We start from the raw sequence: 23235 nt of genomic DNA, 5'->3' as shown, positions 1-23235 counted from the left end.
AGGCTATATACAGTAGAGAGACTATATACAGTAGAGAGACTATATACAGTAGAGAGACTATATACAGTAGAGAGGCTATATACAGTAGAGAGACTATATACAGTAGAGAGACTATATACAGTAGAGAGACTATATACAGTAGAGAGACTATATACAGTAGAGAGACTATATACAGTAGAGAGACTACATACAGTAGAGAGACTATATACAGTAGTGAGGCTATATACAGTAGAGAGACTATATACAGTAGAGAGGCTACATACAGTAGAGAGACTATATACAGTAGAGAGGCTACATACAGTAGAGAGGCTATATACAGTAGAGAGGCTACATACAGTAGAGAGGCTATATACAGTAGAGAGGCTATAGATAGTAGAGTTATATACAGTAGAGAGGCTATATACAGTAGAGAGGCTACATACAGTAGAGAGGCTATATACAGTAGTGAGGCTATATACAGTAGAGATACTATATACAGTAGAGAGGCTACATACAGTAGAGAGGCTACATACAGTAGAGAGGCTATATACAGACACCTGTTAGTCAGGCTGATTGAGGTAGTATGTACATGTAGATATGGTTCAAGTGACTATGCATATATGATGGACAGAGAGCAGCAGCAGCGTAAAAGAGGGGTTGGGGGGGGGCACAATGCAAAAAGTCTGGATAGCCATTTGATTACCTGATTCCCAGGAGTCTTACGGCTTGGGGGTACACCCGCCAATAACATCTGCTAAACACGTGTCTGTGACCAATAAAATGGCATTTACGTTCGATGCCTGTGTACGACGCCGGTGTTCAACGCCTGTGTTCAACGCCTGTGTACGACGCCTGTGTTCAACGCCTGTGTACGACGCCTGTGTTCGACGCCTGTGTTCAACGCCTGTGTACAACGCCTGTGTACGACGCCTGTGTTCAACGCCTGTGTTCGACGCCTGTGTACGACGCCTGTGTTCAACGCCTGTGTTCAACGCCTGTGTACGACGCCTGTGTACGACGCCTGTGTTCAACGCCTGTGTACAACGCCTGTGTACGACGCCTGTGTTCAACGCCTGTGTACAACGCCTGTGTTCAACGCCTGTGTTCAACGCCTGTGTTCAACGCCTGTGTACAACGCCTGTGTTCAACGCCTGTGTTCGACGCCTGTGTACGACGCCTGTGTTCAACGCCTGTGTTCAACGCCTGTGTACAACGCCTGTGTACGACGCCTGTGTTCAACGCCTGTGTTCAACGCCTGTGTACAACGCCTGTGTACGACGCCTGTGTTCAACGCCTGTGTTCAACGCCTGTGTTCAACGCCTGTGTACGACGCCTGTATACAACGCCTGTGTACGACGCCTGTGTTCAACGCCTGTGTTCAACGCCTGTGTTCAACGCCTGTGTACGACGCCTGTATACAACGCCTGTGTACGACGCCTGTGTACGACGCCTGTGTTCGACGCCTGTGTTCAACGCCTGTGTTCAACGCCTGTGTACGACGCCTGTATACAACGCCTGTGTACGACGCCTGTGTTCGACGCCTGTGTTCGACGCCTGTGTACGACGCCTGTGTACGACGCCTGTGTACGAAGCCTGTGTACGACGCCTGTGTACGACGCCTGTGTTCGACGCCTGTGTACGACGCCTGTGTACGACGCCTGTGTACGACGCCTGTGTACGACGCCTGTGTACGACGCCTGTGTACGACGCCTGTGTTCGACGCCTGTGTACGACGCCTGTGTACGACGCCTGTGTACGACGCCTGTGTACGACGCCTGTGTACGACGCCTGTGTACGTACTGACCTTTACTGAGAGCACAACGTGGAAAAAGACACCATCGAAAATGACTGAATTACGGCCTTATTTTTAGACTCTGCAGTGGTCCAGTGACTCTCCAGACGGACACTCACCTGGTGCAGAGCAGTGAGACCGTCCTCGTTACACAGGTCTGGACTGACGTTGTTCTTCAACAGGTAACGTACTGGAACAGAGGGAGAAATAGAGAGGAAGACATTATCTAACCATACCCATTACATTAACTAATTATACCCGTTACATTAACTAACTATACCCATTACATTAACTAACCATACCCATTACATTAACTAACCATACCCATTACATTAACTAACCATACCCATGACATTAACTAGCCATACCCATTACATTAACTAACTATACCCATTACATTAACTAACCATACCCATTACATTAACTAACTATACCCATTACATTAACTAACCATACCCATGACATTAACTAACTATACCCATTACATTAACTAACTATACCCATTACATTAACTAACTATACCCATTACATTAACTAACCATACCCATTACATTAACTAACTATACCCATTACATTAACTAACTATACCCATTACATTAACTAATTATACCCGTTACATTAACTAACTATACCCATTACATTAACTAACCATACCCATTACATTAACTAACCATACCCATTACATTAACTAACCATACCCATGACATTAACTAGCCATACCCATTACATTAACTAACTATACCCATTACATTAACTAACCATACCCATTACATTAACTAACCATACCCATTACATTAACTAACTATACCCATGACATTAACTAACCATACCCATGACATTAACTAACTATACCCATTACATTAACTAACTATACCCATTACATTAACTAACCATACCCATTACATTAACTAACCATACCCATGACATTAACTAACTATACCCATTACATTAACTAACTATACCCATTACATTAACTAACCATACCCATTACATTAACTAACCATACCCATTACATTAACTAACTATACCCATTACATTAACTAACCATACCCATGACATTAACTAACTATACCCATTACATTAACTAACCATACCCATGACATTAACTAACTATACCCATTACATTAACTAACTATACCCATTACATTAACTAACCATACCCATTACATTAACTAACTATACCCATTACATTAACTAACTATACCCATTACATTAACTAACCATACCCATGACATTAACTAACCATACCCATTACATTAACTAACTATACCCATTACATTAACTAACCATACCCATTACATTAACTAACCATACCCATTACATTAACTAACTATACCCATTACATGAACTAACCATACCCATTACATTAACTAACCATACCCATGACATTAACTAGCCATACCCATTACATTAACTAACTATACCCATTACATTAACTAACCATACCCATTACATTAACTAACCATACCCATTACATTAACTAACTATACCCATGACATTAACTAACCATACCCATGACATTAACTAACTATACCCATTACATTAACTAACTATACCCATTACATTAACTAACCATACCCATTACATTAACTAACCATACCCATGACATTAACTAACTATACCCATTACATTAACTAACTATACCCATTACATTAACTAACCATACCCATTACATTAACTAACCATACCCATTACATTAACTAACTATACCCATTACATTAACTAACCATACCCATGACATTAACTAACTATACCCATTACATTAACTAACCATACCCATGACATTAACTAACTATACCCATTACATTAACTAACTATACCCATTACATTAACTAACCATACCCATTACATTAACTAACTATACCCATTACATTAACTAACTATACCCATTACATTAACTAACCATACCCATGACATTAACTAACCATACCCATTACATTAACTAACTATACCCATTACATTAACTAACCATACCCATTACATTAACTAACCATACCCATTACATTAACTAACTATACCCATTACATGAACTAACCATGCTATGCTTTCAGACCCAACAAGCCCTTCACACATGGGTATTGGTTCAGTGTGTAGACCTATACTATAGATGGGTACATTATGATATTGGTTCAGTGTGTAGACCTATACTATAGATGCAGTCAGTCACCAGAGTGTTCCTGTTCTCCTGGATTACACCTTACATTTACCTCATTAAATCAACCCAGAATCCATTCATTAAGGTTTATCATATTACAAAATTATATTTGAGCCGAGGTGAACGTTATTCAAACCATACATGAAGGTCAGGACATTAACATCACCATGGTAACCTTGGTAGGACAGGGATGCCGGTGACATAATCAAATCCAAATCAATCAGTCACATACACATGGTTAGTATCAGATGTTAATGCGAGTGTAGCGAAATGCTTGTGCTTCTAGTTCCGACCATGCAGTAATATCTAACAAGTAATCTAACCTAACAATTTCACAACAACTACCTTATACACACAAGTGAAAAGGAATGAATAAGAATATGTACATAAAAAGATATGAATGAGCGATGGCCAAACGGCATAGGCTGGTATTATTGTAGTTGTTCCCTTCCTGTGTGTGTGTGTACAGTCCATTGGTATTATTGTAGTTGTTCCCTTCCTGTGTGTGTGTGTACAGTATTCAGAGCCCTCGACTTTTCCCACATTTGTTACATAACAGCCTTATTTTAAAACGGATTAAATAAATGTTTTTTCCTCATAAATCTACACACAATCCCCCATAATGACATCACAATCCCCCATAATGACATCACAATCCCCCATAATGACATCACAATCCCCCATAATGACATCACAATCCCCCATAATGACATCACAATCCCCCATAATGACATCACAATCCCCCATAATGACATCACAATCCCCCATAATGACATCACAATCCCCCATAATGACATCACAATCCCCCATAATGACATCACAATACCCCATAATGACAAAACAAAAAACAGGTTGACAAATAAAAAACAGAAATACTTTCTTTACATAAGTATTCAGACCCTTTGCAATGAGACTCAAAATTGAGCTCAGGTGCATCCTGTTTCCATGGATCATCCTTGAGATGATTCTACATCTTGATTGGAGTCCACCTGTGGTAAATTCAATTAATTGGACATGATTTGGAAAGGCACACACCTGTCTCTATAAGGTCCCCCAGTTGACAGTTCATGTCAGAGCAAAAACCAAGCCCTGAGGTCGAAGGAATTGTCCGTAGAGCTGAGACAGGATTGTGTCGAGATTGATGGGGGGGGGGGGGGGGATTATTTAATCCATTTTGGAATAAGTAACAAAATGTTGAATACTTTTCGAATACTCTGTGTATATATATATATATATATAAGCCCTGGGGTCGGATGTAACTCAGTACATACTGTATAACCACTAAACAACAACTTAGCTGACAGAAAGGCATGCTGGTCTCTCTGGGTTATTTCTCACAACACTATCCTCTGTTTTAATAACAGACACAACACAGGGCATAGCTCTGGGCGCTGAGATGGGTTGAAAGATGGAGGGTTGAGAGAGAGAGAGAGAGAGAGAGAGAGGATGATAATTATCACACACACACATAATTCCCTACTAGGTATTTGACCTTGAAACCGCCAAAGCTCCATGCAAGCACGCACGCTCCCACACGCAACATGAACACACTGCCCTGTTTCTCACCTCAGCTGGACATACTCCCAGTACAGTACACTGTATGTCTACGGTACAGTACCTAACCTAGCCTACACTTCACAGTGTGTGAGCAGATTTAGTCCTCCAAGGTGTTACTGCTCTACTACCTTCCTCTGTCCTTACTGTAAACATTCCCTACTACCTTCCCCTGCCCTTACTGTAAACATTACCTACTACCTTCCTCTGTTCTTACTGTAAACATGCTCTATTACCTTCCTCTGTCCTTACTGTAAACATGCTCTATTACCTTCCTCTGTCCTTACTGTAAACATTCCCTACCTTCCTCTGTCCTTACTGTAAACATGCTCTATCACCTTCCTCTGTCCTTACAGTAAACATGCTCTACTACCTTCCTCTGTCCTTACTGTAAACATGCTCTATTACTTTCCTCTGTCCTTACTGTAAACATGCTCTATTTCCTTCCTCTGCCCTTACTGTAAACATGCTCTCTACCTTCCTCTGTCATTACTGTAAACCTGCTATATTACCTTCCTCTGTCCTTATTGTAAACATGCTCTATTACCTTCCTCTGTCCTTACTGTAAACATTCTCTATTACCTTCATCTGTCCTTACTGTAAACATGCTCTATTACCTTCCCCTGTCCTTACTGTAAACATGCTCTGCTACCTTTCTCTGTCCTTACTGTAAACATTCCCTACTACCTTCCCCTGCCCTTACTGTAAACATTACCTACTACATTCCTCTGTTCTTACTGTAAACATGCTCTACTACCTTCCTCTGTCCTTACTGTAAACATGCTCTATCACCTTCCTCTGTCCTTACTGTAAACATGCTCTATTACCTTCCTCTGTCCTTACTGTAAACATTCCCTACCTTCCGCTGTCCTTACTGTAAACATGCTCTATCACCTTCCTCTGTCCTTACAGTAAACATGCTCTACTACCTTCCTCTGTCCTTACTGTAAACATGCTCTATTTCCTTCCTCTGTCCTTACTGTAAACATGCTCTCTACCTTCCTCCGTCATTACTGTAAACATGCTATATTACCTTCCTCTGTCCTTATTGTAAACATGCTCTATTACCTTCCTCTGTCCTTACTGTAAACATTCTCTATTACCTTAATCTGTCCTTACTGTAAACATGCTCTATTACCTTCCCCTGTCCTTACTGTAAACATGCTCTGCTACCTTTCTCTGTCCTTACTGTAAACATTCCCTAATACCTTTCTCTGTCCTTACTGTAAACATTCCCTAATACCTTCCTCTGTCCCTACTGTAAACGTACAATTCTATCATCACCTGTCCTTACTGTAACCATGCTCTGCTACCTTCCTCTGTCCTTACTGTAAACATTCCCTACTACCCTCACCTGTCCTTAATGTAAACATGCACTGCTACCTGTCCTTACTGTAAACATGCTCTGATACCTTCATCTGTCCTTACTGTAAACATGCTCTGATACCTTTACCTGTCCTTACTGTAAACATGCTCTGATACCTTCATCTGTCCTTACTGTAAACATGCTCTGATACCTTCATCTGTCCTTACTGTAAACATGCTCTGCGACTGATGAAAAATATTTCTTCTTCTCACAGCCGCTGTATCTCTGACACAGCTTGTGGAACATTCTGAGTGTGGCAACCCACTAGAAAGAAACCAGCAGGGTGAATCCTAATTCCCTTATTGACATCAGTGCGTGACTCAGTTGAAGTTCGGATTCGCCCTGGACTGATTAGAGAGAAATCATTAACATATTAATTAACCATCTGCCCAACTCAATGTGATCAGAAATGCAAATTAAGCCTAAACTGTCAGCTATAGCTTGGTCAGTGAGTTTAAATGAGACAGTCAGCCAAAACCCATCAGTGGTCACCCTGTCTTGTTATTATTATAATTATTTTTGTTTACTTTTGACCCCTTTTTCATGGTATCCAATTGGTAGTTACAGTCTTGTCTCATCGCTGCAACTCCCGTACGGACTCGGGAGAGGCGAAGGTCAAGAGTCATGCATCCTCCGAAACACGACCCTGCCAAACCGCAGTGACACACTGCTCCCTTAACCCGGAAGCCAGCCGCACCAATGTGTCGGAAGGAAACACTGTACAACTGGAGACCGAAGTCAACATGCACGCACCCGGTCCGCCACAAGGAGTCGCTAGAGCACAATGGGACAAGGACATCCCAGCTGGCCAAACCCTCCCCTAACCCGGACAACACTGGGACAATTGTGCACCGCCACATGGGTCTCCCGGTCACGACAGTCTGAGATCGAACCCGGGTCTGTAGTGATGCCTCTAGCACTGCGACGCAGTTAGATCGCTGCGCCACTCGGGAGGCCCCGCCACATGGGTCACCCGGTCACGACAGTCTGAGATCGAACCCGGGTCTGTAGTGATGCCTCTAGCACTGCGATGCAGTTAGACCGCTGCACCACTCGGGAGGCCACGTCTTTTGGATGTGTTGAAACGTTACATCTAAATCAGTAACCAGCCATTCACAAACATGCATATCTGAGCCCAGAGCCAATCACTGTGACAGTAATGTGCACATCTTTGCTTCTCTCTGCATCTATCCCCACAGATATCCTCTTGGCCACGCTCCAAAAAACATGTATTATATTTTCCCTTCAACATTTCCACTGCTGCAGAGAGGCAATTTCCCAAGCAGTGACACCTGCCTAATGGCATCTGCCTGTCTGTGTCAAGCTGCTGTCAATATCACATGCCTCCAACCAGCTTTGCTGCAAATTTTTGGATTCAGAAAATATGACACAAAATAATGAATTTAGATTATTCATTGGGCACTAGAGGCTCAGGCAAAGTTATATATGGGGGGTGGGGGTGGGGGTATATTCTTTCAGACAGGTGAAGGCTAATGTATTACCAGAGTCCTGTCCTTAGCTTAGACATGAAAGGTGAGAACTTAAGGTTATATCTGCAAAAATATGATTCAGAGATAATTGGCTTTTAAGTTCTGAGGTTTGAATGGTGTCAGCAATTTTTATCTTGTATTCTTTTGAACTTAACAATATGAATGTGGGTATTTAGAGTACTATATAGGTACAGAACAAGGCTATAGCAATAACTACATTTTGACAAAAATACAGATAGAACCATATAGTCCCAAGCTCTAGAAGTGGAAGCAGAGTTGTGTTGTGAGGTGTGGCTATGTATTCATTTAAAGGGGAAGCAGAGTTGTGTTGTGAGGTGTGGCTGTGTATTCATTTAAAGGGGAAGCAGAGTTGTGTTGTGAGGTGTGGCTATGTATTCATTTGAAGGGGAAGCAGAGTTGTGTTGTGAGGTGTGGCTGTGTATTCATTTAAAGGGGAAGTAGAGTTGTGTTGTGAGGTGCGGCTGTGTATTCATTTAAAGGGGAAGTAGAGTTGTGTTGTGAGGTGTGGCTGTGTATTCCTTTAAAGGGGAAGTAGAGTTGTGTTGTGAGGTGTGGCTGTGTATTCATTTAAAGGGGAAGCAGAGTTGTGTTGTGAGGTGTGGCTGTGTATTCATTTAAAGGAGAAGCAGAGTTGTGAGGTGTGGCTGTTTATTCATTTAAAGGGGAAGTAGAGTTGTGTTGTGAGGTGTGGCTGTGTATTCATTTAAAGGGGAAGTAGAGTTGTGTTGTGAGGTGCGGCTGTGTATTCATTTAAAGGGGAAGTAGAGTTGTGTTGTGAGGTGTTGCTGTGTATTCATTTAAAGGGGAAGTAGAGTTGTGTTGTGAGGTGTGGCTGTGTATTCATTTAAAGGGGAAGTAGAGTTGTGTTGTGAGGTGTTGCTATGTATTCATTTAAAGGGGAAGTAGAGTTGTGTTGTGAGGTGTTGCTTTGTATTCATTTAAAGGGGAAGTAGAGTTGTGAGGTGTGGCTGTGTATTCATTTAAAGGAGAAGCAGAGTTGTGAGGTGTGGCTGTTTATTCATTTAAAGGGGAAGTAGAGTTGTCTTGTGAGGTGTGGCTGTGTATTCATTTAAAGGGGAAGTAGAGTTGTGAGGTGTGGCTGTGTATTCATTTAAAGGAGAAGCAGAGTTGTGAGGTGTGGCTGTTTATTCATTTAAAGGGGAAGTAGAGTTGTGTTGTGAGGTGTGGCTGTGTATTCATTTAAAGGGGAAGTAGAGTTGTGTTGTGAGGTGTTGCTGTGTATTCATTTAAAGGGGAAGTAGAGTTGTGTTGTGAGGTGTGGCTGTGTATTCATTTAAAGGGGAAGTAGAGTTGTGTTGTGAGGTGTTGCTGTGTATCCATTTAAAGGGGAAGTGAAGGCATGCAGACAGGCAGGGAGGCATGCAGACAGGCAGGGAGGCATGCAGACAGGGTGGCCGGCATGCAGACAGACAGGCATGCAGACAGGCGGCCAGACAGGCATGCAGACAGACATGCAGGCAGGCAGACGCCAAAACAGGACAAAAGATCCCATGACCAAAGCACCAAACAGCTAAAATGGTCTATTAAGTGCAGAATAGAAAACAGAATACACCCCTTCTTTCAGAAATGGAACAAGGGAGACCTAGGGAGAGTGTCCATTAAGACAAGGCTTGAAGAATATAGAAAACTATCTACCCTCTGGGACCATCTGAATAACTGTCTGATGTAAACTGTTTTGGGATACAGTTCAGTAATTATAGGTTCTTATCATTTTAGTCTGAATCAGACATCAATGTATGTTAACGATGAGGATATGAATCACTCTCTTGGTGCACCAAGCTTGGTCTCAAACCATTTAATTAACGTGCACTTATTTTCCTTCTTCTTGAACTGCACTGTTGGTTGAAGGCTCGTAAGTCAGCATTCCACTGTAAAGTCTACACTTGTTGTATTCGGCGCATGTGACAAATAAAGTTGGATTTGATTTGAAACACCCTAGTCAAAAAATCCTATAGGATTCCAATAAGAAAATATGATTAGAATCCAAAAGAAAATCGTTAGATTTTGAAACCAGTCCTATACAATCCTATAGGATATGTTCTAAATTCTGATAGGATTTCTTATTGGATTCCAAAAACACACACATATACGTGGCTCTAAAGTGCGACCGTTTTGATTGCATATCCTCCTAAATATTTCGCTGTGCGACTTGGAATTTTAGGCAGCACAAGTTTGCCATTTAAAAAAAAATTATATATATATATATAAACAACGGGATACTTATTGAATAGGCTTTGCTGTACCTCACTTTAAGTGACCATGGTGGTTCCAGCATTACTACAGATAGAAACCGCTCGTCTCAAACGGTGAAAACTTACCGCCACTATGTTTTATCCCCTCTATTGGTGCTGCAGCTGGTTGTAACCCAGTTGGTGCTGCAGCTGGTTGTAACTCAGTTGGTGCTATGATCCCTTATTGATGTCACCTGTTAAATCCACTTTAATCAGAGTAGATGAAGGGGAGGAGATGGGTTAAAGAAGGATTTTTAAGTCTTGAGACAATTGAGACATGGATTGTGTATATGTGCCATTCAGAGGGTGAATAGACAAGACATAAGATTGAAGTGTCTTTGAACAGGGTATGGCAGTAGGTGCCAGGCGCACCGGTTTGTGCCAAGAACTGCAACACTGCTGGGTTTTTCACGAATCACCATTTCACGTGTGTATCAAGAACGGTCCACCACCCAAAGGACATCTAGCCAACTTGACAACTGTTGGAAGTGTTGGTGGAATCTACATGGGCCAGCATCCCTGTGGAACGCTTGAGTCCATGCTCCGACAAATAGAGACTGTTCCGAGGGCAAAAGGGGGTGCAACTCAAGAAGGTGTTCCTAATGCTTTGTCCACTGTGTATATTTGAGAGGGAGGGAAAGTTGGGGCTGAAAAGAGGAAGAGAGAGAGAGAGAGAGAGCGCGATAGAGAGATACTGTCGATTAGAGAGGAGAGTAGACACAGACTGCGAGGGTGATTCTATCTGTTAATGTAAATGTTCCACACCCTACAAGCCCAGAGCAGACCACACTGTCTCTGATGGGGAAAGCACAAACACAGATGATGAGAGAAGACAATATGGGGACATTCTACAACACAAAGGAATCTCTATTTGGAGATGCCATGGTGATTATCAGCCCCCCCCCCCCCCCCCACAAAAAAGACACCTTTTGAAATGTATGGCATTTCCAGAATGACTGGGCGTTGCTACATTCCGATGGGGGAGGGGCTAGATGCTTCCAGAGAGATAAAATAAACATCAACAAACACAGGAGGAAGTTAAACACACCCTTCCTATTATCTAAACTAAACATGGTGTGTGTGTGTGTGTGTGTGTGTGTGTGTGTGTGTGTGTGTGTGTGTGTGTGTGTGTGTGTGTGTGTGTGTGTGTGTGTGTGTGTGTGTGTGTGTGTGTGTGTGTATGTATGTATATGTGTGAAGAGGCCCAAGTGGGCATTAAAATAGGCTTGTCTTCGCAGTTCTGATAAATGATAATGCTGCATAACATTTCTCTGAAAGAAACACACACACACACACACACACACACACACACACACACTCGCTCTGTCTAAATGTTGTCTCCTCTGTGCTTTGGTTCACTTCAGGATTCGATTAGGTGTGTTTGAATGAATACACATGACCTACATGGCTACTTGAAACCCATCTAGGGATTGATCTCAGTATAAAGTATATGAGTTCACTTTAGGATTCTATAAAGAGTCCCACATTGCCACTTCTATTGCATCATTTATTATTAGAAGACATCTGCTGTGCTTCTCACAGAGACACTTATCATACAGATTAGAAGAATCATTGGGGAATGCCACTATGATACTAAAGTACGACTATAGTACGACTATGAATGCTACTATAGCTCTACTTCTACGATACTACAGTACTACTACTATGAATGCTACTATGATACTATAGTACTACTACTATGATACTATAGTAATACTACTATGATACTATAGCACTACCACAATGAAAGCTATTATGATACTATAGCACTACTACTATGAATGCTACTATGATACTATAGTACTACTACTACGAATGCTAATATGATACTATAGTACTACTACTATGATACTATAGTACTACTACTATGATACTATAGCACTACCACAATGAAAGCTACTATGATACTATAGCACTACTACTATGAATGCTACTATGATACTATAGTGCTACTACTATGAATGCTACTATGATACTATAGTACTACTACTATGAATGCTACTATGATACTATAGTACTACTACTATGAATGCTACTATGATACTATAGTGCTACTATTACGAAAGCTACTATGATACTATAGTACTACTACTACGATACTATAGTACTACTACTATGATACTATAGTACTACTACTATGAATGCTACTATGATACCACAGTACTACCACTATGAATGCTACTATGTTACTATAGCACTACTACTACTATGATAATAGAGTACAACTTGTATTCATTTTTTAACCTTTATTCAACTAGGCAAGTCAGTTAAGAACAAATTCTTAGTATTTACAATGACGGCCAACCAAAAGGTCTCCTGTGGGGACGGGGGCTGGGATTAAAAATATAAAATGAATATAGGACAAAACACACATCACGACAAGAGAGACAACACAACACTACATAAAGAGAGACCTAATACAACGTAGCAAGGCAGCAACACATAACACAGCATGGTAGCAACACAGCATGGTAGCAACACATAACACAGCATGGTAGCAACACATAACACAGCATGATAGCAACACATAACACAGCATGGTAGCAACACATAACACAGCATGGTAGCAACACATGACAACAACATGGTGGCAACACATGACAACAACATGGTGGCAACACATGACAACAACATGGTAGCAACACATGACAACAACATGGTAGCAACACAAAACATGGTACAAACATTATTGGGCACAGACAACAGCACAAAGGGCAAGAAGGTAGAGACAATAATACATCACACAAAGCAGCCACAACTGTCAGTAAGAGTGTCCATGACTGAGTCTTCGAAATAAGAGATTGAGATAAAACGGTCCAGTTTGAGTGTTTGTTCCAGTCGTTAGCTGCAGCAAACTGAAAAGACAAGCAACCCAGGGATGTGTGTGCATTTGGGACCTTTCATAGAATGTGACTGGCCGAATGTGGAGAATGAAGGCTGCAGTAGATATTTCTGATAGGTGGATTGAGTCCTAAGAGGGTTTTTTACACCAACCAGTGGTTCTTGCGACGGGTATACAGAGATGACCAGTTTACAGAGGAGTATAGAGTGCAGTGATGTGTCCTATAAGGAGCATTGGTGGATAATCTGATGGCCGAATGGTAAAGAACATCTAGCTGTTCGAGAGCACCCTTACCTGCCGATCTATAAATTACGTCTCCTTAATCTAGCATGGGTAGAATAGTCATCTGAATCAGGGTTAGTTTGGCAACTGGGGTGAAAGAGGAACGACTACAATAGAGGAAACCAAGTCTAGATTTAACTTTAGCCTGCAGCTTTGATATATGCTGAGAGAAGGACAGTGTACTAGAGGTTGACCGATTAATCGAAATGGCCGATTAATTAGGGCCGATTTCAGGTTTTCATAACATTCGGAAATCGGTAATTTTGGACGCCGATTTTGCCGATATTTTTACACCTTTATTTAATCTTTATTTAACTAGGCAAGTCAGTTAAGAACACATTCTTATTTTCAATGACGGCCTAGGAACAGTGGGTTAACTGCCTTGTTCAGGGGCAGAACGACAGATTTAAACCTTGTCAGCTTTATAAACCTTATATGCGTTGCATATAATCGATGCAGTGCGCATTCGCGAAAAAGGACTGTCGTTGCTCCAATGTGTACCTAACCATAAACACCAATGCCTTTCTTAAAATCAATACACAGAAGTATATATTTTTAAACCTGTATATTTAGCTAAAAGAAATCCAGGTTAACAGGCAATATTAACCAGGTGAAATTGTGTCACTTCTCTTGCGTTCATTGCACGCAGAGTCAGGGTATATGCAACTGTTTGGGCTGCCTGGCTTGTTGCGAACTAATTTGCCAGAATTTTACGTAATTATGACATAACATTGAAGGTTGTGCAATGTAACAGGAATATTTAGACTAATGGATGCCACCCGTTAGATAAAATACGGAACGGTTCCGTATTTCACTGAAAGAATAAACGTCTTGTTTTCGAGATGATAGTTTCCGGATTCGACCATATTAATGTCCTAAGGCTCGCATTTCTGTGTGTTATTATGTTATAATTAAGTCTATGGTTTGATGGAGCAGTCTGACTGAGTGGTGGTAGGCACCAGCAGGCTCATAAGCATTCTTTCAAACAGCACTTTTGTGCGTTTTGCCAGCAGCTCTGCTGTTTATGACTTCAAGCCTATCAACTCCCGAGATTAGGCTGGTGAAATGATGTGATGTGAAATGGCTAGCTAGCGGGGTGTGCGCTAATAGCGTTTCAAACGTCACTCGCTCTGAGACTTGGAGTAGTTGTTCCCCTTGCTCTGCATGGGTAACGCTGCTTCGAGGGTGGCTGTTGTCATTGTGTTCCTGGTTCGAGCACAGGGAGGAGCGAGGAGAGGGACAGAAGCTATACTGTTACACTGGCAATACTAAAGTGCTTATTTATTTGTATTTTTTTTACCTTTATTTAACTAGGCAAGTCAGTTAAGAATACATTCTTATTTTCAATGGCGGCCTGTTAGGGAATGATCAGAATTAGTTGGGTAACATAGATAAGATGTTTTATTTCCATGATATGCTTAAGAGTTATTTCTCATAAGAATGTATTTTGTTGTACTATAGTGGTGGCCATTGGCAGTTATCTGTTCTATGTCAGGACTAAGTTGCATGGGCCGCATAGAGGGGAGAGGTCAAGGGGTCATCATGTGTAAACATATATTTTCTGTGTGCCAGTGACTCCCTAATTTTCTCATCGAGGAAAGGAGGGTGACAGTGTCTGGAATCATTCTATGCTCCCTCTTTGTTGACCTATAGGGTCACTCTCCTCTCCGTGAGTTTGTCCTCTGATTGGTCGTATTTAGAATTGGTTCTATCTAAATGACAATTTGATATATATCATAGGGTGGGGGTAATGTCTTGGTACCATTTTGTACCAAGGAGGAGATAAGAGCTTTGTTTAGGAGACCAAACTGAACGATAATTTATAGCCCACTCTGTCTGACTAGGGGATATTCTCTCTGAAGTAAGGTTTTTTCTTTGTGTAAGTTCCTAAGACCTGTGTTTTGTCATGTCGTCTTGAGAGGGGGTGGATCTTTGCTATAAAGGAACCCATTTGCCATTATGTTGGGACTCTCAACTTTTCATTTAGAGATAATGAACTGTTGAAAGTCAAAATGCTATTGCAAAAGCTTAATTATTATTAAAGGTGAAGATTAAGCATAACTCTGACTCGTGTGTGATTTGCTCTCTCATCATTTGGTAATTAAGGAAATTTCCACGACAGGCCTAGGAACAGTGGGTTAACTGCCTGTTCAGAGGCAGAACATCCAATAGTCAAAAGGTATATAAAATACAAATAGTATAGAGAGAAATAGTCCTATAATTCCTATAATAACTACAACCTAAAACTTCTTACATTGGAATATTGAAGACTCATGTTTAAAGGAACCACCAGCTTTCATATGTTCTCATGTTCTGAGCAAGGAACTGAAACGTTAGCTTTCTTACATGGCACATATTGCACTTTTACTTTCTTCTCCAACACTTTGTTTTTGCATCATTTAAACCAAATTGAACATGTTTCATTATTTATTTGAGGCTAAATTGATTTTATTGATGTATTATATTAAGTTAAAATAAGTGTTCATTCAGTATTGTTGTAAATGTCAAATCGGCTGATTAATCGGTATCGGCTTTTTTTGTCCTCCAATAATCGACATCGACAAATCATAATCGGTCGACCTCTACAGTGTACCGTCTAGCCATACTCCCAAGTACTTGAGCTTAACCCTCAGAGGTAGTAATCACACCTGTGGGGAGAGGGGCATTCTTCTGACCAAACCACATTACTTTTGTTTTGGAGGGGTTCAGAACAAGGTTAAAACCTGTTTGGGATAGGGGGCAGCATTTTCATGTTCGGATGAAAAGCGTGCCCATAGTAAACTGCCTGCTACTCAGGCCCAGAAGCTAATATATGCATATTAGTAGATTTGGATAGAAAACACTCTGAAGTTTCTAAAACTGTTCAAATGATGTCTGTGAGTATAACAGAACTCATATGGCAGGCGAAAACCTGAGAAAAATCCAACCAGGAAGTGGGAAATCTTTGGTTTGTAGTTTTTCAACTCATTGCCTATCGAATATACTGTATTTATGGGGTCATATTGTACTTCCTAAGGCTTCCACTAGATGTCAACAGTCTTTAGAACGTTGTTTCAGGCTTCTACTATGAAGGGGGAGAGAATGAGAGATGTTTCAACCAGAGGTCTGGCAGAAGGCCAAGAGCTGATCACGCTTGCGCCTGTGAGAGCGACCTGCGTTCCATTTAATTTTCCGGTTGGAACATTATTGAAGATTTATGTTATATGCATCCTAAAGATTGATTCTATACATCGTTTGACATGTTTCTACGAACTGTAATATAACTTCTTAAAGTTTTCGTCTGAACTTTCTCCTGGACTTGCCCGCGCCTCGTGAGTTTGGATGTGTGAACTAAACGCGCTAACAAAAGGAGTTATTTTGACATAAATGATGGACTTTATCGAACAAAACAAACATTTATTGTGGAACTGGGATTCCTGGGAGTGCATTCTGATGAAGATTATCAAAGGTAAGTGAATATTTATAATGCTATTTCTGACTTTTACTGACTCCACAACATGGCGGGTATCTGTATGGTTTGTTTTTGTGTCTGAGCGCCGTACTCAGATTATTCCATGGTTTGCTTTTTCTGTAAAGCTTTTTCGAAATCTGACACAGCGGCTGCATTAAGGTGAAGTATATCTATAATTATGTGCATAACACTTGTATCTTTTATCAAAGTTTATGATGAGTATTTCTGTAAATTGATGTGGCTCTCTGCAAATTCGACGGATGTTTTCGAGGCACAACATTACTGAACATAACGCGCCAATGTAAACTGAGATTTTTGGATATAAATATGAACTTTATCGAACAAAACATACAGTGCCTTGCGAAAGTATTCGGCCCCCTTGAACTTTGCAACCTTTTGCCACATTTCAGGCTTCAAACATAAAGATATAAAACTGTATTTTTTTGTGAAGAATCAACAACAAGTGGGACCCAATCATGAAGTGGAACGACATTTATTGGATATTTCAAACTTTTTTAACAAATCAAAAACTGAAAAATTGGACGTGCAAAATTATTCAGCCCCCTTAAGTTAATACTTTGTAGCGCCACCTTTTTCTGCGATTACAGCTGTAAAACAGCAAAACAGCTCGAGCTCAGTGAGGTTGGATGGAGAGCATTTGTGAACAGCAGTTTTCAGTTCTTTCCACAGATTCTCGATTGGATTCAGGTCTGGACTTTGACTTGGCCATTCTAACACCTGGATATGTTTATTTTTGAACCATTCCATTGTAGATTTTGCTTTATGTTTTGGATCATTGTCTTGTTGGAAGACAAATCTCCGTCCCAGTCTCAGGTCTTTTGCAGACTCCATCAGGTTTTCTTCCAGAATGGTCCTGTATTTGGCTCCATCCATCTTCCCATCAATTTTAACCATATTCCCTGTCCCTGCAGAAGAAAAGCAGGCCCAAACCACGATGCTGCCACCACCATGATTGACAGTGGGGAGGGTGTGTTCAGCTGTGTTGCTTTTACGCCAAACATAACGTTTTGCATTGTTGCCAAAAAGTTCAATTTTGGTTTCATCTGACCAGAGCACCTTCTTCCACATGTTTGGTGTGTCTCCCAGGTGGCTTGTGGCAAACTTTAAACGACACTTTTTATGGATATCTTTAAGAAATGGCTTTCTTCTTGCCACTCTTCCATAAAGGCCAGATTTGTGCAATATACAACTGATTGTTGTCCTATGGACAGAGTCTCCCACCCCAGCTGTAGATCTCTGCAGTTCATCCAGAGTGATCATGGGCCTCTTGGCTGCATCTCTGATCAGTCTTCTCCTTGTATGAGCTGAAAGTTTAGAGGGACGGCCAGGTCTTGGTAGATTTGCAGTGGTCTGATACTCCTTCCATTTCAAAATTATCGCTTGCACAGTGCTCCTTGGGATGTTTAAAGCTTGGGAAATCTTTTTGTATCCAAATCCGGCTTTAAACTTCTTCACAACAGTATCTCGGACCTGCCTGGTGTGTTCCTTGTTCTTCATGATGCTCTCTGCGCTTTTAACGGACCTCTGAGACTATCACAGTGCAGGTGCATTTATACGGAGACTTGATTACACACAGGTGGATTGTATTTATCATCATTAGTCATTTAGGTCAACATTGGATCATTCAGAGATCCTCACTGAACTTCTGGAGAGAGTTTGCTGCACTGAAAGTAAAGGGGCTGAATAATTTTGCACGCCCAATTTTTCAGTTTTTGATTTGTTAAAAAAGTTTGAAATATCCAATAAATGTCGTTCCACTTCATGATTGTGTCCCACTTGTTGTTGATTCTTCACAAAAAAATACAGTTTTATATCTTTATGTTTGAAGCCTGAAATGTGGCAAAAGGTCGCAAAGTTCAAGGGGGCCGAATACTTTCGCAAGGCACTGTACATGTGTTGTGTAACATGAAGTCCTATGAGTGCCATCTGATGAAGATCAAAGGTTAGTGATGCATTTTATTTCTATTCCTGCTTTTTTCAGGAAAATGGCTGTATGTGTTTTTGTGACTAGGCTCTGACCTAACATATGGTGTGCTTTTGCTTTAAAGCCTTTTTGAAATCGGACACGATGGGTAGATTAACAAGAAGTTAAGCTTTAATTTGGTGTATTGCACTTGTATGAAAGTTAAATATTTCTAAACAATATTAACAATTTAAGGGTAGAGAAAGCTTGTTGGACACTAAGAAAGCTTTGTTGTAGAGCATTTGACACAAAATCCAGGGAGGGGCCCGCTGAGTATATGACTGTATCATCTTCATATAAATGGATGAGAGAGCTTCCTACGCCTGAGCATGTTGTTGATGTAAATTGAAAGCAGACCACTACCTGAAATCTACTTCACATAATTTAAATAATCCATCCAAATTCTGGCAAGTAGTGAAAGGTTTGGAGTGCAAAAAAGATACACAGCTTCCCAAACAATTGTTGGTAAACACAGATTGTAACTGAGAGAACCTCCATTCTGAAAGCCTTGAATCAGCATTTTATTTGAAAGGATCAAAGGTATAATGAATTTACCTGACACCCCTGTGCACTCCTTCACCAGGTTCTCCTTTTCACCATTCTCTGTTTCAGAAGTGTGTAAAGCCCTGAAAGAAATGGATGGAAAAAAATCCCCAGGCCCTGATGAACTAGACCCCGCCTCCTACACCTAGCTGCAGACATCATTGCTCCCCCTTAACATGTATTTTTAACCTCACGCTTGATGTTAAGGAAATCCCCAAGTTATGGAAATCTGCTTTTGTACTGCCTCTCCTGAAAGGTGGAGATCCTTCGCTTCCAGATAACTATTGACCCTTATCAAAATTGTCTGTACTATCTAAGGTACTGGAGTCCTTAGTTAGTAGGCAGCTAAAGACCTACTTCCAAGAAAACAACATCTTAAATGGAATGCAATCAGGTTTTAGGTCTGGCCAGAGCACTGTTTCAGCAACGTTGAAGGTTTTAAATTACATCCACTGTGCTCTTGATAAGAAGTTACATTGTGTCTGTCTTTATTGATTTGTCGAAGGCTTTTGACGCCGTGGTACTTGCTGTGTTAGTGCAAAGGTTCAAATGTTGTGGAATGGCATGCTGTAGATTGGTTTATAAAGTACCTATCAAATCATAGACCATGTATAATGGCGGATGGTTGTAAATCTGAGTCCATAGAGGTGTTCCGCAAGGTTCTATTTTGGGCCCACTGTTGTTCATTTTGTAGATCAACAACATTGGGGATCTTATTGAAACGGTGGATGTTCATTTTTATACTGTTCTTTATTTAAAGTGGTAGTAGTTTATCTTTAGCTTTTGAAAATGCCCAAAGAGCATTTAACATCATACAACAGAATCTGTATGATTTAACGCTGGTTCTAAAGTTGGGTAAAACAAAATGCATGGTATTTTCAAATGCCAGGCATGTTACTAATCATGCCATTGCAACATTGGCTGGACATACTATAGAGCAAGTTAAAGTGTACAAATATGTTGGTGTGTGGGTTGATGATAAGCTGAGCTTCACTGTGCATGTAGAGAACTTGATAAGGAAGCTCAAGCTGAGAATAGGTTTTTGTTACTGGCAAAAGGCTTGTTTTTCTTTTGAGGCCGGGAAGGAGCTGGTACGATGTACATTACTGGTGGTTTTAGTGATGTTATATACATGCAGGCCTCAACCACTACCCCGAGAGCACTTGGTTCAGTGTACACATGCAGCCCTCAGGTTCATCACAAATCAGAAACGTCTAACACGTCATTGTGATCTCTACAGCGCTGTTGGCTGGTCGTCATTGACTCTGCGTAGGCTTAAACACTGGTATACACTGATTTATAAGGCCATACTGTAGGCTTAAACACTGGTATACACTGATTTATAAGGCCATATTGGGTAAAATGTCATGTTATCTCTGTTGTTTTTTAGTCAGGTCAGTAAATATATATATCAACTACAGTCCCATTCTCATTTGCCTCTAACAGTACTAAAAATTACAACAGGTCATGGTAGAAATAGTTTTAGTTACTCAGCTCCGTGGTCCTGGAATTCTCTCCTGAACATTTTAAAATTTGATGATCTAGTGTCATTAGAGATTAAACACTTGATCGATGTATATATCATAGAAGAGTGTAATTGTCTTTAGGACAGCTGTTTTTAGTCAAGACTTTTGTGTTTTTTACCTAAAATGTTTTTGTTGTACTGTATGTGTGTTTATAGTTTTGTTTATTGTTGTGTTAGTGTATGTAAGTTGTTTTGTCTGAAACGTTGTTCCCCCTGCTGCTATTGGACCAGGTCTCTCTTGGAAAAGAGATGTTATCTCAATTAGACAAACCTGTATAAGTTAAGGTCAAAATGTTGAGGGAAGCTCTGAACCTTTTCACCTGGATCACCCCAGCTAGCTAGCTGCTCCGAGTGGATACTCCTGGCTAACGTCTCTGTCCCGAAGCAAGCGCCGGTTAGCCTGGAGCTAACCCCGAGCAAGGTCCACCTCCCGGCTAGCTGAAGAGGTCCATCAGCCAATTTCTTGAGCTACAATACCTATTTTGCCAATTGGCCTGGACCCTTTTACTGCCTACACGGAGCCCCACCGATCCATCCTGACTGGTCTGCCGACGTAATCGTCCGAGGGGGTTTCAATAGTCTCTTCCGTCGCGACGTCCCCCTAAGGCCCTTCTGCTTCCCTTAGGCCCTTCTGCTTCCCTAAGGCCCTTCTGCTTCCCTAAGGCCCTTCTGCTCCCCTAAGGCCCTTCTGCTCCCCTAAGGCCCTTCTGCTCCCCTAAGGCTCTTCTGCTCCCCTAAGGCTCTTCTGCTCCCTAAGGCCCCCTAAAGCTCTTCTGCTCCCCTAAGGCCCTTCTGCTCCCCTAAGGCCCTTCTGCTCCCCTAAGGCTCTTCTGCTCCCCTAAGGCTCTTCTGCTCCCTAAGGCCCCCTAAGGCTCTTCTGCTCCCCTAAGGCCCTTCTGCTCCCCTAAGGCCCTTCTGCTCCCCTAAGGCCCTTCTGCTCCCCTAAGGCCCTTCTGCTAACCCTAAGGCTCTTCTGCTCCCCTAAGGCCCTTCTGCTCCCCTAAGGCCCTTCTGCTCCCCTAAGGCCCTTCTGCTCCCCCAAGGCTCTTCGGCTCCCCTAAGGCTCTTCTGCTCCCCTAAGGCCCTTCTGCTCCCCTAAGGCCCTTCTGCTCCCCTAAGGCTCTTCTGCTCCCCTAAGGCTCTTCTGCTCCCCTAAGGCTCTTCTGCTCCCCTAAGGCCCTTCTGCTCCCCTAAGGCTCTTCTGCTCCCCTAAGGCTCCCCTAAGGCTCCCCTAAGGCCCTTCTGCTCCCCTAAGGCCCTTCTGCTCCCCTAAGGCTCTTCTGCTCCCCTAAGGCCCTTCTGCTCCCCTAAGGCCCTTCTGCTCCCCTAAGGCCCTTCTGCTCCCCTAAGGCCCTTCTGCTCCCCTAAGGCTCTTCTGCTCCCCTAAGGCTCTTCTGCTCCCCTAAGGCCCTTCTGCTCCCCTAAGGCCCTTCTGCTCCCCTAAGGCTCCCCTAATGCCCTTCTGCTCCCCTAAGGCCATTCTGCTCCCCTAAGGCCCTTCTGCTCCCCTAAGGCCCTTCTGCTCCCCTAAGGCTCTTCTGCTCCCCTAAGGCTCTTCTGCTCCCCTAAGGCCCTTCTGCTCCCCTAAGGCTCTTCTGCTCCCCTAAGGCCCTTCTGCTCCCTAAGGCCCTTCTGCTCTCCTAAGGCTCTTCTGCTCCCCTAAGGCTCTTCTGCTCCCCTAAGGCCCTTCTGCTCCCCTAAGGCCCTTCTGCTCCCTTAAGGCCCTTCTGCTCCCTTAAGGCCCTTCTGCTCACCTAAGGCCCTTCTGCTCCCCTAAGGCCCTTCTGTTCCCCTAAGGCTCTTCTGCTTCCCTAAGGCTCTTCTGCTCCCCTAAGGCTCTTCTGCTCCCCTAAGGCTCTTCTGCTCCCCTAAGGCTCTTCTGCTCCCCTAAGGCTCTTCTGCTCCCTAAGGCCCCCTAAGGCCCTTCTGCTCCCCTAAGGCCCTTCTGCTCCCCCAAGGCTCTTCGGCTCCCCTAAGGCTCTTCTGCTCCCCTAAGGCC

At 42.1% G+C, this 23235-nt stretch overlaps 1 protein-coding gene across 2 annotated transcripts in view; it reads right to left on the bottom strand.

Moving 5' to 3' along the window:
• LOC118940502 (protein phosphatase 1 regulatory inhibitor subunit 16B) overlaps positions 1–23235 on the bottom strand; it is a 170642-nt gene that overhangs the window by 55853 nt on the left and 91554 nt on the right. For both annotated transcript variants that reach the window (XM_036950829.2, XM_036950828.2), the window contains exon 3: positions 1891–1961. In XM_036950829.2, the coding sequence (XP_036806724.1) occupies positions 1891–1961 (71 nt within the window). The remainder of the gene's footprint in view (positions 1–1890; positions 1962–23235) is intronic.

Source organism: Oncorhynchus mykiss, chromosome 17 (genome assembly GCF_057628025.1).
Source record: "Oncorhynchus mykiss isolate SJ-2025 chromosome 17, ASM5762802v1, whole genome shotgun sequence".
NCBI lineage: Eukaryota > Metazoa > Chordata > Actinopteri > Salmoniformes > Salmonidae > Oncorhynchus > Oncorhynchus mykiss.
This window is presented reverse-complemented; position numbering and strand designations above follow the sequence as displayed.